Here is a 17717-nt window from a genome sequence, read left to right on the forward strand (position 1 = left end):
GCAGTAGAGTATGGCAGGCGAGGGCTTTGCCGTGAACTCAGGGCAGCATGAAGCTAGGACTTCCGCATAATCTCAAAATAGCCACCCAGACATTTAAAGACCAGGCAGACTGCCTAGAGCATATAGCTGAGACAGTTTGATGCCAGTAAACAAATAGTACACAATGTTCAGAAATGCTCCACCCATGCAGAGCCTGGTTAGAAAGCGATGGCCACACCAACCCATATAAAAGGCTCATCAAAGCGAAAGAGCGTTGCAGCTGGTGAAGAGCAGCAGAGGAAGAACCCAAAGGTTGGAGGAAGAAGTAGGAGGATCAGAACACTCGAGGTTGAGTGGGCCCGGAGAGTCAAGCAGGTCAATGAGGGCTAGCCAGTGCTGAGGGGGGCAAGGAGAGGGAGGAGAGTGGCATAGGAGAGCTGCATTACCAAAGAGAACTAAAGGGCTAAAGAACTAACCGGAAATGACAGCCTAGACTCAGCGAATATCAATCAGATCTATAGTATCATCCAAGCCTGGATGGCTAACCACCATCTCTGGTTGAATGATGGCAACACAGAGCTCCTTATCGTAGGCTCCCCCCACCGGCTGAAACATCTGCACCCTACCTTCACCTCCTTCTCCATTGATGGCAACATTACTCCGGTACCTAGCCATGTGAAAACCCAGGGAGTCTACCTTGACTCTTAACTATCCATGCAAAACATATTAAGGCTCTTGCATCCCCTGCAGCTTATTCAACAAAACGTTTCAACCTTCATAGTACATTTCTGTCCTCTGACAACTGCCTAACACTAGCCAGGGCTATCATTGGCAATAAACTGGACTACTGTAATGCCATCCTCTCTGGAGCCTCAACAACATTTTTTTACCAAACTCCAACTCATCCAAAACAATGCCCTTTGGGGTGTCTGGGGTATGAAACGATCAGACCACATCTCTCATGTGAGGCGCGAGGCCCACTGGCTGCCCATCAATACCTGTATTGAGTTTAAAGTCCTATCAATTTCACATTGAAGCATTCATAACACTGCACCCACCTACCTTAACCCGCACATCCACAAAAGTGCCAAACCACGACGGGCACGCTCCTCCACCACCTAATCGCTAGTTACATTGAGATTCTCCAGAAAGAGAGCAGGTGGAGCTATTTTCACTGTTAGAGCTCCCACTCTCGGGAATGCCCTACTGCCATGTATCCAAGAATTGAAACTTTACTGTTTAACAAATATACCTAATGCTTGTCCTACCATCTCATGACTGTATGGCCTGTACTGAAAACTTATCTAATGTCTGTATGACCATCTCATGATTTGTCTGCGTGTACTGTAATATTAATCTTAATTAGCGTGTGATACTTCTGGGTCTGGCTGCTATCAACACATGTCATGAATAAATAAAGAGAGGTGAATGACCTTGGACAGTAGCATGGGAGCTGGAAGGCCTGGGAAGTAGGAGAAAACAAAAGTACTTCAGAGGTCAATGGTCTGTGATTTAATGGAGGAGCTGAATAGAGGTCAAGAAGACCCAAGAACCACGCCGCGGCCTAAGGGGTGAGACCATCTGGCACTGACTGAGAGCGCGAGCAGCAGGATATGTCCCTAGGTGCATATTGGGCAGGGTATGATCTAACTGAGTGTGCAGGGCACTACATATCTGGAAGTGACCGGGGCTATGTCCCTGCCGAGAACAATGTCCCTGAAAGTGAGATGGGCACTATACCCCTGGAAGTGTGTGTGAGTGCACACAGCACTATATGCTTGCAATTATGTGTACCCGTCAAGACGCAAGCTGAGCCTTATTGCCATCACATTGAGACCAGTATCCATATTAGAGAGGGGGCCCTGGATTCTCAACAGTTCGTCCCTTCTTTGCACCTTGTGCTTAAATTGTTCAGAGGCAAGAACACCGTTTTAATTTAGTGAGAGCCACCTAGTTCTAATGGCATTTATTTTTGCCAGGATGAGTGCACCTGTAGGCTCATCTGTACATTATATGCTAAAAATATATCAGAGATAACACCCAACGAAATGGTGACAACGTCTTCACTACAACACAGCAAAACATCTTGAATTAAAATGCGTTTGCAAAGAAACAGCTCTTGCATTAAAAAGAGGGAACCATCTTAGACACTTCGGGCACAATAGATGGAAGCAGTAGGGTGGTAGGACTGTATGATTAGGAATGCAAAGGGTTTCTCAGTGCAAGTCATTCTGCTAGTCAGGCGGTGAATACTTTGATGCAGGAGGGCACAAGAAAGAGGGTCACCTCCACACAGGATTTATGAATGCCGAGGTAGTGGCGCAGTCAAAGGCAGAGGGTCAGATCATGTTGGGAAGGTTTCATTTTGAGTAAGAACTTTTCCTGGCAAGGGAAGGGGCCAGCTGTGGCTCTGTAGGGAATGTGGATCCCAAATGTTCAGGCACAAACCTAGAAGTGTCGAGACACTCTGTTTTTTAGGAAGCTGGTGATGCAGATCCATCTTTGTGCTTCAAGCACCCTAAAATTAAGACGTCCGCTAGATATTCTGGTGTAAAGACTTGTTAGCGATTCAGGCAGTCTTTTGCTGGGGTTCTTGAACTGACAACGTTAGAAGCTGAAGCTATGCAACTGAGGGGCGGAGCCGTGATGCAATGATCCAATCAGAGTCCCTTTCTGCATCACAGTGCAGTTGATTGACAACAAGGCTCCTCTTGATACTTATTGAAGAGTTTGGCAGAGAGCTAAAGGTCTCTCCCTCCATCCAAAAATAAAGATGTAGAGAGGTGGCAGAAGCCTCTGACCAAGAACAGGCAAGGTATCTGTGGGCTGGGGACTGGGAGGAGGCACTGGGTGAGGGCCGGGCGGTGCATGCAGTCAGAATCCTACCGCCTATGTAGATGAAGGGCTGCTTCATGTTATGTTATGTTATGTTATTTTAGGTGTTCTTGTAAAGCGTACGTTCGCCAAAGGTATCTTGGCACTGCGGGAGGGAGAGCTCTACTTAACAACAACAGACAGTTGGAACAGGTGTTTTTTTATTGCCTTTCTGAAGGCAAGATGGTCCTCCAGATTCTTCAGGTACAGCGGCAGACCATTCCAAAGTCTGGGGGCAACAACAGAGAACGCACGCCCCCCACAGCGAGCGCGCTGAAACACAGGAGCAGCAAGAAGACCAGCTGTTGCCGAGTGCAAAGACAGCATTGTGAGGTAGCGAGAGAAAACAATGCACTGGGAAACCGGTAGCCAATGGAGTGACCGCAAGACCGGGGATATATGGGCACCATATGGGGAACCAGAGTCAACCTGAGCAGCCATGTTTTGCAACTGTTGAAGTCGCAGGATAAGACCTTTCGGTTGATATATATAAAGGGAGTTACAGTAATCGAATCGACTCAATACAATTGCCGCCACAACTGGAGGATGAAGATAAACAGGGATAAGAGGGAGAACCTTTCTGAGAATACGTAGATGATAGCGCCCTGCTTTGCAGACAGCGGTGAAGCCTATTGCCCATCTAGACCCTGCTTTTGCTACCTTGATTCTTTATGCCGTGCCAGTAATTACCAGATTCTTTTTCACATTACCTTACTGTCCTTTATTTGTGTTTGCTTTCTGCTTGTTCAGATGTCCATTCTCTGCACCTGTATTTCCAGCGACAAGATTCCCTTTCAGGGGGAAGATGTGCTCTTTGAAACAACACATCCAATCAAGTCAAGCAGAAGTGGTGAGGTGCCGTGGAATTAACCAATGGATGCACACGAGGCAGTGGGAGGGTCTTACAAACATTTCCCATGTACTTAAGGACGAAAATGTACTTTAGGGGGCTAAAGGAATCTTAGGCGTGAGCTTGGGGTTAAAGTGGCACGCGAAATGAGTGAGAATAATAACATTAAATGCAGAAAGCATGTTTATTTGGGAGTTATCCCACCCAAAAAGAGAACCAATACCATCCATTCACATCCTGTAAGTGATGGCTAACATCAACCTAATGATAACCGAAAACAGCTGGCAAGTCTACACTGATAGGGAAAGCAGATGTGAGATTAGTCCAAAGTGCAGGCAGCTTTGACTGCTGCATGTAACCATGTACTGACTCTGCTCGCAGGATGGCGGCCGCCACGCGGGGATCAGCTCATTTGGCTTTTTGTGTTTTTTTTTGTCAAAAAGAATAAAACAGCTATTTTTATTTCAAGTCAAATCACCCTTTTAAAAGTGTTTGTGGTTTGCTGTGTGTTTTCTTTGGAGCAGTCCTGGGTAGCAGAAACATCGGTGGAAAGGCAATCGACCATCATTCGGTGTCTCTGGCAGTAATCTTTCTTAAAATGACATCCCACGGCGGCCATTAAAAATGCTTTCAAGGTTCAGAGCAAGCATTTGCATACGTTTCAAGTTAGTGGTTTTGCTTCAGGTCTAAACAGGAGACCAATAGGTAGAAAAGAAAACTGCACAGTAAGTAGTCTTGCCATACAGGAGCATGCGTGCACGTATAAAGCAGCAACCACCTCCTAGAAAATTATACAGGACACCCATTTATAAAACCTTGTACACTGATGACAATGTTGAGTGATCGTGTATTACAAGCCTGTGGAAAGGAGGCATTATGGTAGGTGAGATGTAAGGTAATAGGATACTGGGCGGCTGGTAGGGTAACAGAGCGGCCCTTCCAGTCTCTGGCATGTCATACACGGTGGATTAAAAAAGGAACTCACATATGTAAGGATCATTAATCCCCTATAAATCCACCAAAAAAGTAAGAAAGACATTGGGCCTCATTACAGGTGCGGCGGTATCCGTGCTGTGATACCGGCGGGTTGCCGCCGGACCCTTAATGATTTACCAGCGCCTGACTTCCCGGTAACACCGGGGGATGACAACCCTGGCGGACTGGAAAGTCAGGCACCGGGAAATTCTAAGTCCCCATTCCCATGGGAGTGGGGACCACGGAAGCACCGGCACTGTTAGTAACAGTGCCGGTGCTTCTGTGACTACTCTGTGTGCGGGTGCCGTTCCGCCCGGCAGGTATGTCCTGCTGGGCGGCATAGCACCCGCCCGCAGACCTATAATATGCCGGTCAGAAACAACGGTGCCTGTAAGCTTACCAGCACTGTTGTTTCCAGACCAGCAGGCTCAGAATGAGCCCCATTATCTGAAGTATTTCACAGGCTGATGCCAAGTGGGCTTTCTCAAGGGCCAGTCCGGTCGTGAAAAACATCCAGAATTGTGTTAAGTCACCAGCTCAAAATAAATGCGTATTTTGGAATCTGTGTTATTGCTCTGCAAAGGTGTCATATTCATCACTGCCTTTCCTTTTGATAGTAGTAGTGGAGTAGAAGCACAGTGATAGTACCCGGCGAGGGGATGGGAGTGACAGCCTCCCAGCCAATGAGGAGGCTCGTAACGGGGTCCTTACCACACAGGGAAAGACCGCACTTCGATCGGGCTTATAACTGACATCCCGGGACATTACCACACCAGTAATGCCCCCCTCCTCAGGCTCTATTGCTTTAGTAAAGTGATTACCCCCTGAAGTAAAAGAAGAAAGAAATGCAATACTTTGCACTACTTTACAAATGTGCCATTCTCTGGCCACATCACACAGAACCTTTGCAGTGTTGCAGTTTCTACTCCTCGTCTATCTTGGTATGTGTCAATTCTCCTGCCCTTTATACCGTTTTTGGGGCCACAGACATTCCAACTCAGGAGCATATGGGATAAGTTACACCGATTCCCTGCTGCAATTCAGTAGGGCCCATCTCTATTGGTATGACAAACACATATGGAGGGCGTGGCCTGATGTCCATGGTGTGAGGACGCGGTTCCCGTGAGCTCCGGCCGAGCCGCGCAGTCCGATCCTGTTCTGGGTACCGAAAACCCAACAAATCAGACCATCCTTCGGTGCAGCTGTACATCAGGCGATTAGCTGCACCCTACGACTTGTTCCGACAGAAATCGGAGGTCGGGGAGCTTCTCCGACGCTTCGCCCCGACCTCCCCCGGCCCCCTGAGAGAGGTGCACGGGATCTGACCGAGGCGCGGGATCGCTTCCCGTTTCGAGCGTCGCGGCTCCTCTGCGGCGCCCAGCCTTTGGTGCAGCCGTAAATCAGGCGATTGGCTGCACCCGACTTCTTGCCCTGACAAAAAACGGAGAGCCGGGACCCGCTGAGACGCTCCGGTCGGGCTCCCCCTCTCTCCCATAAGAGACTTCCAAGATGGCGGCCATGACGATTTGACGATCTCGGAGCGACCCCGGAGCGGGACAGGGAGCGCACACCCTGCGGGGACCAGATCCCAGCCCTCCAAGCGCCTCTATCACTGCCCCTACCGTCCCGGGGCGAGGACCACTACAAGACCCCGTCGATCCACCGACACACCGCCAACGAAGCCGGAGCGCGACTGTGGAGGGGGTCGCCGAGTCGGAGCTACTGGACCTTCACCACCTACTGCATTCCTGACTCGGACCGCCTATTCTCCGGGGAGCGGACCCCCCCACCAACGCAGACCTACACTCCTCGAACTGGTTCCAGACCCACCCAAACTACTTTCACAGGTGAGGCCTTCCCGGCGTTCCGGGCCCGGCGACTCTCTCACGGGGTGGCGGGACCTTGCCTGCCCACCCCAGGCGGCTCCCACCGAACCCCCGACTCCTGCACTCTCCCTGGCTAACCTCATTGGGCAACGCTATCTCCCGGTGGGACCCAGACCTCTTTTGTCCTCTCCTGTCCCACTGAAGGCGGGGCGCCCACACCCGCGGCGCGCCCGGATCTCGACCCACACGGGGTCCATTATCCCCGAACCTCTATGTCCCACCGAAATTAAGCCAGGCAGAGAGGCCGCCTGCCCCGACGGGAATCCCCTTGCGCTCCCGACCAGAACTGTAACAGCCCATCATGGCGGCAGCAAGAAACAAAACCAAAAATGCCACCCTAGATCCTTTTGTCACGGCGAAATCTCACCCCATCGCCCAGACCTCAACAGATAACTCAGCAACACGAGACAACCCGGACACCAAGCATGACCAGCTGCTAGGGGCGATTGAGGCCCTAAAATCATTCATAGACACAAAGATAGGGGAAGTAAAAGCTGACATCCAGCTGATAAGGCAAGACGCTCGCAACCTAGCTGAACGTGTCACCGCTGTGGAGTCCCATCAAGAGGATATGGCGACTGAATCGGCAGCCATGAAATCAGAACTGGCAGAGCTTAAACGTAAAGTGACCCTGCTGGAGGCGAGGTCCGAGGAAGCGGAGGGTCGCGCTAGACGCAGCAACATCAGGATACTGGGCATACCGGAGGGGACAGAGACTGCTGACCCGACGACCTTCGTGGAATCCTTAATCCAACAAGAGATCGGAGCGGAGAACCTCTCGCAGGGCTTCTCCATAGAGAGAGCACACAGATCGCTCCAGAAGAAACCACCCCCAGGCTCCTACCCTCGCCCCATCATAGCGAAGGTCCTCAATTTCCGAGACCGGGAGGTGATCCTGAAGTTTTCAAGGGAGGGAGGAGAGATAATACGAGGCAACTCGAGAATCACGATATACCCTGATTATACCCAGGCGGTCCAGAGAGCGAGGAACTCCTTTATCCCGGTTAAGGCCAGGCTGAGGAAAGTAGACCTAAAATATATGCTCCTATATCCCTCCAGGTTGAAGGTAATCTACAAAGGAAAATCAATATTTCTCGAGACTCCAGCTGCGGCTAACATGTGGATGGAGCACAATAACCTGGCTGATATCCCTATGGAATCCCCACACGGGAAACTTAACGAAGGTACCTAAAGATGAGGGCTGCACGCCCCGACACAGATGCTTGTACCCTTCTACAGCAGCCTGAGAGGGCAGGGAACTCTAATCTCAAGAAGCAAAACTACTATGTGAGCTGCTAAAAGGCTGCGGGGCTCGCCCGTTCTCCCACGCATGGACGAAGACCTCGACCCCACGAAAAACCAGTGCAGGCCAGTTGCCAGCACACACCTACCCGCTCCAGACACCCGGATTGGGACAGGCAGCGCGGGAGCACCTGAGCACTCCACCGTTGTGTCAGTCGCTGGGTGCACAAGTTTTAATTGTTTCACACATGTTATCATCGTTCTGACTGCCCTTACTCCGAGAACATCCGCCCAAATGGAACCGAACCCAAACCTCACCACAGGAGCTAATCACTCCACTCATTCTGGACAGATCATGGCTCACAATAACAAGCTGAAAAATCCCGAAGTGGTCGTGAACCCCTCCTCAATAACTAACACAACCAAGCAATGGCACCAAAACTTAGAGTAATCACATGGAACGTCAGGGGGCTGGGGTCCTACCTTAGGAGAAATCGAATTCACTCCTATCTAAAGAGGAAGAAAGTATCAATCGCACTCCTACAAGAAACACACCTCTCGGCCGACTCTGCAAATAAGCTACCAAACTACTGGGGGGGCCAAGGCTACGGATCATCATACTCGAAGTATGCAAGAGGTGTGTATACGTGGGTGAGCCCAGACACACCATTTCAACAGCTGGGGATGGAGCAGGATACCGAAGGCAGGTACTTGCTGATATGGGGCATGCTGGAGGGCACCCGTATATGCATAGTAAACTCGTACTTCCCCCAGCATGGTATACCCTCTTTCCTCAAGGAGATGTGCGCTAAACTCGTGCTCCACAGAGACCATAGCCTCCTGTGGGGAGGCGACTTCAACTGCGTCATTAATGTGGAATTGGATAGATCCACCACACCACGCCGAAACAATAATCTCCCTGCGCTGGCCCTCCACAGAACAATTGAAGACCTGCACATGGTGGACACCTGGCGAGACCTTCACCCCACAAACAGATCATATTCATTCTACTCTGCCCCCCATAATCTGCACACCAGGATAGACTACCTCTTCATAAACAACGAACTGACCCCCCAGGTCGAGTCCGCAGAGTACCTGGGCAGATCAATCTCAGATCACTCCCCACTATTAATGCAGTTCAGCCTGCGACCCCCCCTACCTCCTATCCCAACGTGGCGTATGCCAGTGGAGACACTATCTGACCCTGCATTTAAGGACCACCTGGCTGAGAAACTAGAGGAGTATATAGAGATCAATAAGGGATCAGTAGTAAAATGGAGTACTCTCTGGGAGGCAATGAAGGTGGTGACGAGGGGAGAGGTGATTGCTGAGGCGGGTGGAATCAGGAAACAATTGAGGAGGGAACTGGAGGCCAAGGAGGAAAAGATCAAGCACCTCGAAAGCAACTCCCCCCCCACAATTGAGACAGAGAGCAAGTTGAGAGAAATTAGGGAGGAATGCAGAACAGCATGGGAAAGGCTCTCGAAGTTTGACTTCTCTACCCGCACCATGAAAGCCCATAAAGAGGCGGATAAGCCAGGCAGGATACTAGCCTGGTTGTGCCGGAAGGAACATCCGAAGCAGGCCCTTACAGAGATCAGAGACAGTAACGGCACAAGCCACAAAACACAACAAGCAATAAACAAGGCCTTCACTGACTTCTATGCGGAATTATATGCTCACAGCGACCTTATACCCGAGTCAGACATAAGAGACACCCTCGAAGAAGTAGACCTACCTAAACTGGCCCCCGAGCAAAGAAATATGCTAGGAGAGGTCATTACGATCGAAGACATCACCGACGCGATTAGGTCCCTCTCCACAAGCAAGACCCCTGGGACCGATGGCCTTACCCCCGAGTTCTACAAGACATACGAAAAGATTCTCTCTCCCATACTACACGAAGTCTACGCGGAGGCATTCGAGACAGGCACGCTGCCAGGCACCATGAGAGAGACCCTCATAGTACCGATGCTCAAGCCAGGAAAACCACCTGAAAAATGTGACTCATATCGCCCACTTGCGCTCCTAAATTATGATAGCAAAATTCTCACGACCATACTCGCTAAAAGGCTCTCAAAGGTTATAGGCTCCCTGGTACATGAGGACCAGTGTGGTTTTGTCCCTGGACGCAACACTACAGCCAATTTGAGAAGGCTTCAGCACATAATGGCACAGACAGAGGAATACAAAGAAGACCTGGCAGTCCTCTCGCTCGATGCCATCAAGGCCTTCGACTCAATCTACTGGGAGTGGCTAACCGAAACCCTGAGGGAGTTTGGACTGGGTGAATACTTCATCCGATGGGTCAAGGTCCTTTACAGTAACCCAGTGGCAAGAGTCAAGACAGGGGGCTTGGTGTCGGGAGCCTGGGCTATTCAGAGGGGAACCAGACAAGTATGCCCGCTCTCGCCAATGCTATATATACTAGGCCTGGAACCAGTAGCAATTTACTTCAGGAAACAGCTGTTTGATGCGGGCATAAGTATTGGCGGTACGGACAACATCATTTCCTTGTACGCAGACGATGTTCTTCTATACCTTCGAGACCCCCAGATAAATGCCCCGATAGCCCTAGACATCTTAGACAATTTTTCGAGATACTCAGGCATAAAGTTCAGTCGACAGAAATCATCCGCCTTCCCTTTGGCTGGCCTTAGGAGGAAGAGTACAGAGGAGCTACCTGAGATTGGGATTCAGTGGCAATCTGAGTCCTTCCGCTACCTAGGCATCACCATAAAGCATACACCAATCTCCACTCACGAATGCAACACTGAAGCCGCATTATCGGGGGTACGGAACTCCATCAAATTCTGGACAAAACTACCACTATCAATGATGGGCAGAGCTGCAATATCTAAAATGATAATTCTACCTAGATTCCTTTATTACTTCACCAACATAATATACTACATTCCTCCATCCTTCTTCAGGAAGCTAGAATCCCTGATCCGAGACTTTCTTTGGGGACGAACCAGGCACAGGATTACTCTGAACATCCTCACACTTCCCTACTCCGCTGGAGGAATCCAACTACCCGATTTCCAGGGATATTATCTGGCGGCACAACTAACACATGTCGCCAAATGGCTGAGCGATGAGCCCATGGCTGAGACGAACCTTCTCTGCCAGCTGACCTCACCCCTGCATCCTAAAGAGCTAATATGGAACAACAAAATAGGGCCCCCTGACCCGCCCATAATTGTGCAGGTGGGTCGACAGGTGTGGAAAAGGACTAGATCTATGCTGGGCTTGAAGCACCCATACTCACCCGAGATTCCCATTCTTGCTGACGTATGTGGAGCCCCCGATGACCTATCAATAATGAGAAGATGGGAGAACTGTGGTGTCTACACGTGGGGGGACATGTTTGACGAAGGGCAATTCAGAGACTTTGAATCACTACAAGGAAACGAGGGGCTCGCCCCGTGCCACTACCTATGGAACCAAAAGGTTAAATCTATTGCCAAGAAGAAATGGAATGTGTGGCCTGAGGAACCCGAAACACACGCCCTGATCCAAGAGATGCACGGAGTCAGCGACGGTTGGAAACCAACATCAAGACTATATACCCAAATAAACGACCGATCGAACCCTAGAAGTACACGCTTGAAAGAGAAATGGGAATCTGACCTGGGGACCGAAATCACGGAGGGAGAATGGTCTAGAGCCCTAGCATACCCGAAGGAGATATCCAGGAACGCCAGGTTCAGGCTAATACAGCTCAATGTCTTATATAGGACCTACATGACCCCACATAGAATATCCGCCTTCAATGACAAAGTCAGCCCGATGTGCCCATGGTGCCCCTCCGACCACGCTGACATGATCCACATGTTTTGGACCTGCCCTAAATCTCAGAGACTATGGTTCGCTGCTGAACAGACGTGCAGGAAAGCTGGCCTGGAGACATATGAATGGACACCGAAAGAATGCCTCTTAGGCACCTACCCGAGGCTAAGCAAGATCAAGCACTTGATGAAACTAATGGACATAGCATGTGTACTGATAAAAAGAACGATCGCAATGGCCTGGAAATCCCCAGCAGGCCCCAGGTACGAACCTTGGATTAGGGAGATGGAAAGATGGACGATAGCAGAAACTGGAGCATGGGAGGAGGGAAGCAATCGGGGAGGCGAAGACTCGAGCTCCACACTTGAGGCCTGGAAGATCCTTCTGAGAGACATGATCTTCTCGTCGACCTATAAACCTCCCTGAATCAACCACCCACAAATGTTGCAATGGCCAAGTTTGTACACTGTCGCATCCAGCCTGCACGAGCCACCCCCCCTCCGCGTACCTCAAAGACCATTCAGAGCCCAACGGAATAGAGACAGGGGTTCACCTCCACAAGCAAAGTCCACAATAACTCGGAGACCAAGAGACAGTCACTGTTATCACTTTTACTTCTTTGTTTCTTTTCCCTTTTTTTCCTCTTGTTTGTTCCGTTCACAGTTAAATATTACTCATAACTAATATGGCATAAGTGATATGCAACTCAAGATTGATACAAACCAGGAGTGTAATGGTCCGTAATATAACTGTAAATGTTAAATGCCAATAAAAACATTTCAAAATAAATGACAAACACATATGGTCCTCTGACTTCAACATGTCCTGTAAGAATGATTTTAGAGCTATAGCCTTCAAATATCTTCTCCCACCCACAGAGCACTCCCACAAATCATAGCGGGATAATCAAACAACCCCACGCGACTAGATACACTTGTGAATTGGCACGTTATAAATGCCATATCATAATGAGAAGAGTCCAGAATAGGCTGCACACATGAGGCACCTCTGTATTCCATCTATCAAGACCAATAGCACAGTCTTATACCAGTTAAAAAACAGTACAGTGCCAATGCAAATAAATCTTGCCCCTTACAAATAGAAGCAGTGTTGGTCCACGTATCAGAAGCAAGCTGATCAATAATCAAAGTATTTGAGAGCAGTGCCTGCAAATAATGCAGATAACCAATCTGCATTGTAGGTGTAGGGCGTGCCTGAACTTCGATCATTACAGTCATTGAATCACAACCCCTCACTGCTAGAGACATGCCGCTTGAAATGCAGTACCATTGTGTGTACAGTGCTACATCTCACAGGCAGGACTTTAGCAGGAGACTTTGATTGCATTTTCAGCAGCTGTCTCTCCCTTTTGAGGGAAGGCACAGGGTAACATCTTAAGGAATGTTTTCACCAGAATGTGAATGAGGGAGAGAGATACGCGAGCAGAGGCGGTTGAATGGTGATCTGTTGAGTGGATGAAATACTTGTCTCTTCTTACCTTGATCCGCGTGGAGCTGCGTTATTTATTTTTATTTTTTTTATTCTTTATTTTCTTAGTTTACATTATAAATCAAATCGTTGTTGAAATTCTAGAGTTAAAACATCCAAACATAGAAATAACATATAATATTATAAACTAAACAGTCATTTTCATTAACTATACACATCATAAAACCATATATACATTTCAGTTCTCTCATTCCACCCTCAACCCCATGTATCCATTAAATTAATTAAGACTAATAGACATCCATGAACTTTCCCCAAATCTTTTCAAATAAGAAGTATTTCGTTTCTCTAAGGTAGATTATTCTCTCTATCTCAGCTAATTTGAACATTTCATCAGACCAGTGTTTCAGCAGTGGGGTTATCCTCAATTTCCACACTCTCAATATTATTTTCTTTGCAGTTAAAGCCCCCATAAATATCCATTTCTTTTGGCAGGTGTTAAGGCCTTCCAACATTTCGTTGTCCCCTAAAATCAGGGTTTTAAAATAATAACTCAATTTCTCCCCTAGAATTTCATCAATTATTTCATACACTTTCAACCAGAAATCATGCACTCTTACACAGTCCCTTGGCATGTGTTCTAGTGTTCCATTCTGATGAATACACCCCCAGCACTCATTCGAATCAGAAAGACCTCTTTTGTGTAATTGCTCTGGTGGTCTAATAAACCCTATTTAAAATTTTGATTTGGCGTGATCACTCACTCAAACTGAATGAGCGTAAGTGGACATTTCTACATATGTTTGACCATTGCTCTGATGAAATATCATATTGAAGCCTTCTACTCCACTCCATTATCAACAAACCATTCTCCTTATATCGTGAAGCAATTTCTTTATACAAAGGACACGCCAAACCACCCTCACCATTTTTGTTTTTAACTGTTAAAGCCTCGAAGTTGAATTCCTTCTCGCAATCAACCTCTCCTATTGCCTTCTTTAAGGATCTGTACTCCATGGGAGAGAAGTTATCTAGGTCCCATTTGTTTCTCACTTCTTTCTCCGTGAGCCACTTCCCATTTTTATCTAAGTCTCCTAACCATATAATCCCTCCTAGAAACCAGTCCGGGCAAAATAAAGTTCTCCCATTTTCTTTAATTTTTGGATTAAGCCAAATGGAAGCATCTGAGCTCTTAAAAGCATTTCCTCCTAGTAGATAAAAAAAAATCTTTTGGAGAGGTCTGTAGAGATTCCGTGATGGAATTAGTTTTACTCTTAGATCTTGAAGTTGTTGAAAAAATAGCCCTTGGCATTAGCGGTCGTACAAAACCTGCCTCCGCTGTTGCCCATATAATTGGTTCATTTACCAAGAACGGGATAAAGAACTGAGCCCTGAAAGCAAGATGATAAGCATAAAAGTTTGAGACTCCCAATCCACCTTTTTCAAGCAGTAACTGTAACTTCCATAGCTTTAGTCTCAGTGGCATGTCATCCCATAAAAAACTCTGTATGAGCCCATCAAATTCTTTCCAGTATCGTGTATTAATCTTCAGTGGTAGGAGACTAAGGACATAGTTTATTTTTGGTGCAGAATTCGTTTTTAGGAGCTGCGTTATTGAAGGAGGGTCAGCAAGAACACACAAAGAACAATGGTACCAGGTCAACACCACTGAGCGAAAACCACCTTGTTGTACTGGGAATAGTCGTAATTTCTCCATACCTTTTGTAAGTGATGTAATATTACAAGTGCATACCCACATTAAAAGTGAAATGTGGGTAGGTCCTCTCCAAATCCCAGTTCATATATGGGTTCCATTTGTGCACCAACCCAAGTGTCCAGACAACGATTTGTCAAATACATTTTTCAAAAATATGACCCATCCCATAGACTTCAAAATGTTCTTTAGTGAAACACCCAGGTCTCAAAATTCAGGGATTGGGAGTAGCGAATTGGTAATGGTCACTCACAGGCTCACGGCAGGGCTAGGAGATTGGCCGGCTCAATATTGTCGGTACACACGTTCTGGTGTCAACCACAACATTGGGCTAACTCAAGAATCTGTGTTTAAGTCAACTCGTAGCTCACTGGATGAACAACAGTGTTCTGACGCTGTACTTATTAAAGATGGGCGTCTACCAATATTGTCTTTCCTCGAGATCAGTAATATTACACCAGTCCCAAATGATCATGTGTTAACTGGGAGGAAAGCAGTAGGGTGTGTAGGGCATGCTTCATCCAATTTTTGTCGTTGCTGAATCTTCTTACCTGGCGGGAGCACTTTGTTTCTCGCAGGGCTTTAAGACTTCCATTCCAGTGCAGCAGCTGAAAGATGATCATCAGTTCCTATCATGTCAAATAATAGAAAGTCTACATTATAAAAGTGCTTGAATAGCCATAAGCACTACAACTACATATTAACAAGGCAATACAACCTTTAAAAAAAAATGTTTTAAACAGGAGCAAGGAGGGCAACATAACATTTGTTGATATCAGGTGAAGGCTGAATATTTTAGATACAAAACAATTAACTGTGATAAACTATAACCACTTGGTTACTGTATGAAAGACACCCCAAGACTTTCCATATTCATCTTGCCTCATCACTGTATTCACCTCACCCTTTTCCTGCAACATAGTATATTTTTCTAGCAACCCTCTACTAACTTTACGCTACTCTAAGCAATATTATGTTACACTGTTATTGTGTCTTCCTTTCTTCCCCCATACGAGTGGATCTTGACTATTTCATCAGAGCTACAATACCACCATGTGAGCATGGAGAAGCTTGCAGCCGTCTTTATGCCTAGCAATGTACACAATGTCATACCCTGATCTTAGTGCTCAAAGACATGTCAAAACAGAGAGGACCGGTCATGAGTTGAGAAATGTTCTATAGAAAGGAAGCAATTGTAGGGGAGGTCCAGCTTGCAGACCAGCAAGTCAGTGATCAATGCATTGATGAATAGAGGGTGAGGCAGAGTGGATATTGAGGAGCGTAAGCAGGTGTAGTGGTCTCTGCAATTATGGTTGACACCCACGTTTATTTGTCAACGTGGATTGATTTGTTGTTGGTGGAGGGCAATTGGAGGAGAGAAGGAAGGTTTTTGGGGGCGATCTAAGAAGCACAGTTTATGATTTTGGTTATGCATAAAACAGCGCCTGGCTATCGAGGTTTGGATGACGGAGAGGCAGTCAGTTACATGTCCATGGAGTGAATTGTTTAGGGACAAGAAGCAGGAGGTGGTTTTGGTGTGATTGATAAAAAGGTCGTACAGGACAAGGCTGTCTCTATCCATAGAGAGGTCCTTTACTTGATGAAACAGTCCATTCTGGCCCCCTTGCTAAAAAGCCTTCAATTGTCTTGAGTAATTATTGGCACTACCATCCCACTACTAGAATGCGCTGGATTCCCAATATCTTGGAAAAAGATGTCACGACCCAGTTACAGGACCTCCTTGAATCCATCAATATACTTGACCTTTACCAATCAGTTTTCCGATCCCACCCCATCATGGAACTTAAAAAGGCTTGTTGGAAATCTGCGATGATACCCTCAATTATGAAGATGAAGACCACCTCTCCATCTTCATCATGTTATATTTGTTGTGTAAGAGGCTTTTGCCAAGCAACTTATCTTGACACGATTGTCGGAAGGCACCCACATTAAGGCAGGGGCCCTGATTGGTGCATTTTATTCTAAGTAACTGTTGGCAAGTTCAGCTAAGGTAGTACTGGTCCTCATTAACCAGACTGGAATGTGGGGTCCCCTAGGGCTCCCGGCTGCTCTCAGTTTTGTTCAATGATTATTTAGTACCGTTTTTAAATCTCCTGAAGGTACTGGATTTTACTTAAAATTCTTATGCAGATGACACACACATTTTGTTACATATGAATGGGGTGCAGTGGGATTTTTTCTCTCTTTCCTCCATCCAGTTAGTGAATGTTTGAGCGGTCCTCCTGTTGGCCCTCATCTTCTCAGCCCTCCAAAAACGGGAGGTGAACTGGGATCCACGATCCATGATGATGATACTAGGCAACCCGAATGATCTAAAGACATGCTGTGGGAACAAATCCGCCAATATAGGAGCGCTCGGGAGACCCCTACATGGAATGAACAAGGCCATCTTTGTGAAATAATCTACAACCACCCAAATGGTATTGAATCGTGGTACAGGTGGTAGCGCAACTATAAAATCCATCGAAATCATGGACCAAGGAGATTCCCAGACCGGTAATGGTTGTAGAAGGCCAACGGGCTTGGTTTGTGTGTCCTTACCCTGTCCGCAAACAGCACAAGATGCCACATACAAAGCAATGTCTTCATTCATATCTGGCCACCAACATCAATGGTGTAACAGTGCAACCGTCTTCCTGTTGCCATTATGAGCGGCGATCTTGGAATCATGGCACCACTGTATGGCCATCTGACGAAACAGAGTGTCTGGCAAAAAGAGCTACTCCTGGGCATAAGGTAAAGATTGAATGATTTCAAGATTTCTTTCCTCAATGACTTGAGGGTTCAGTTTAATCCAGGTCTGTAGGGTCGTCTTCAAGGAAGACTGTAGGGTACAACCACAAACAACCTGGTTAGGAAACAGCAAAGTGTCATTACCGATGTGTTTCGTGGTAAAACCATCAAGACGGGACAAAGCATCGGCCTTTGTATGCTT

The 17717-nt window shown here is 47.2% G+C and overlaps 1 protein-coding gene across 1 annotated transcript in view; it reads right to left on the reverse strand.

Moving 5' to 3' along the window:
* LIX1 (limb and CNS expressed 1) overlaps positions 1-17717 on the reverse strand; it is an 889780-nt gene that overhangs the window by 86645 nt on the left and 785418 nt on the right. The window contains exon 5 of the mRNA XM_069625450.1: positions 15313-15390. Within this exon, the coding sequence (XP_069481551.1) occupies positions 15313-15390 (78 nt within the window). The remainder of the gene's footprint in view (positions 1-15312; positions 15391-17717) is intronic.

The sequence above is a fragment of the Ambystoma mexicanum genome, chromosome 6p (genome assembly GCF_040938575.1).
Source record: "Ambystoma mexicanum isolate Mex_15411 chromosome 6p, UKY_AmexF1_1, whole genome shotgun sequence".
Taxonomy (NCBI): Eukaryota; Metazoa; Chordata; class Amphibia; order Caudata; family Ambystomatidae; genus Ambystoma; species Ambystoma mexicanum.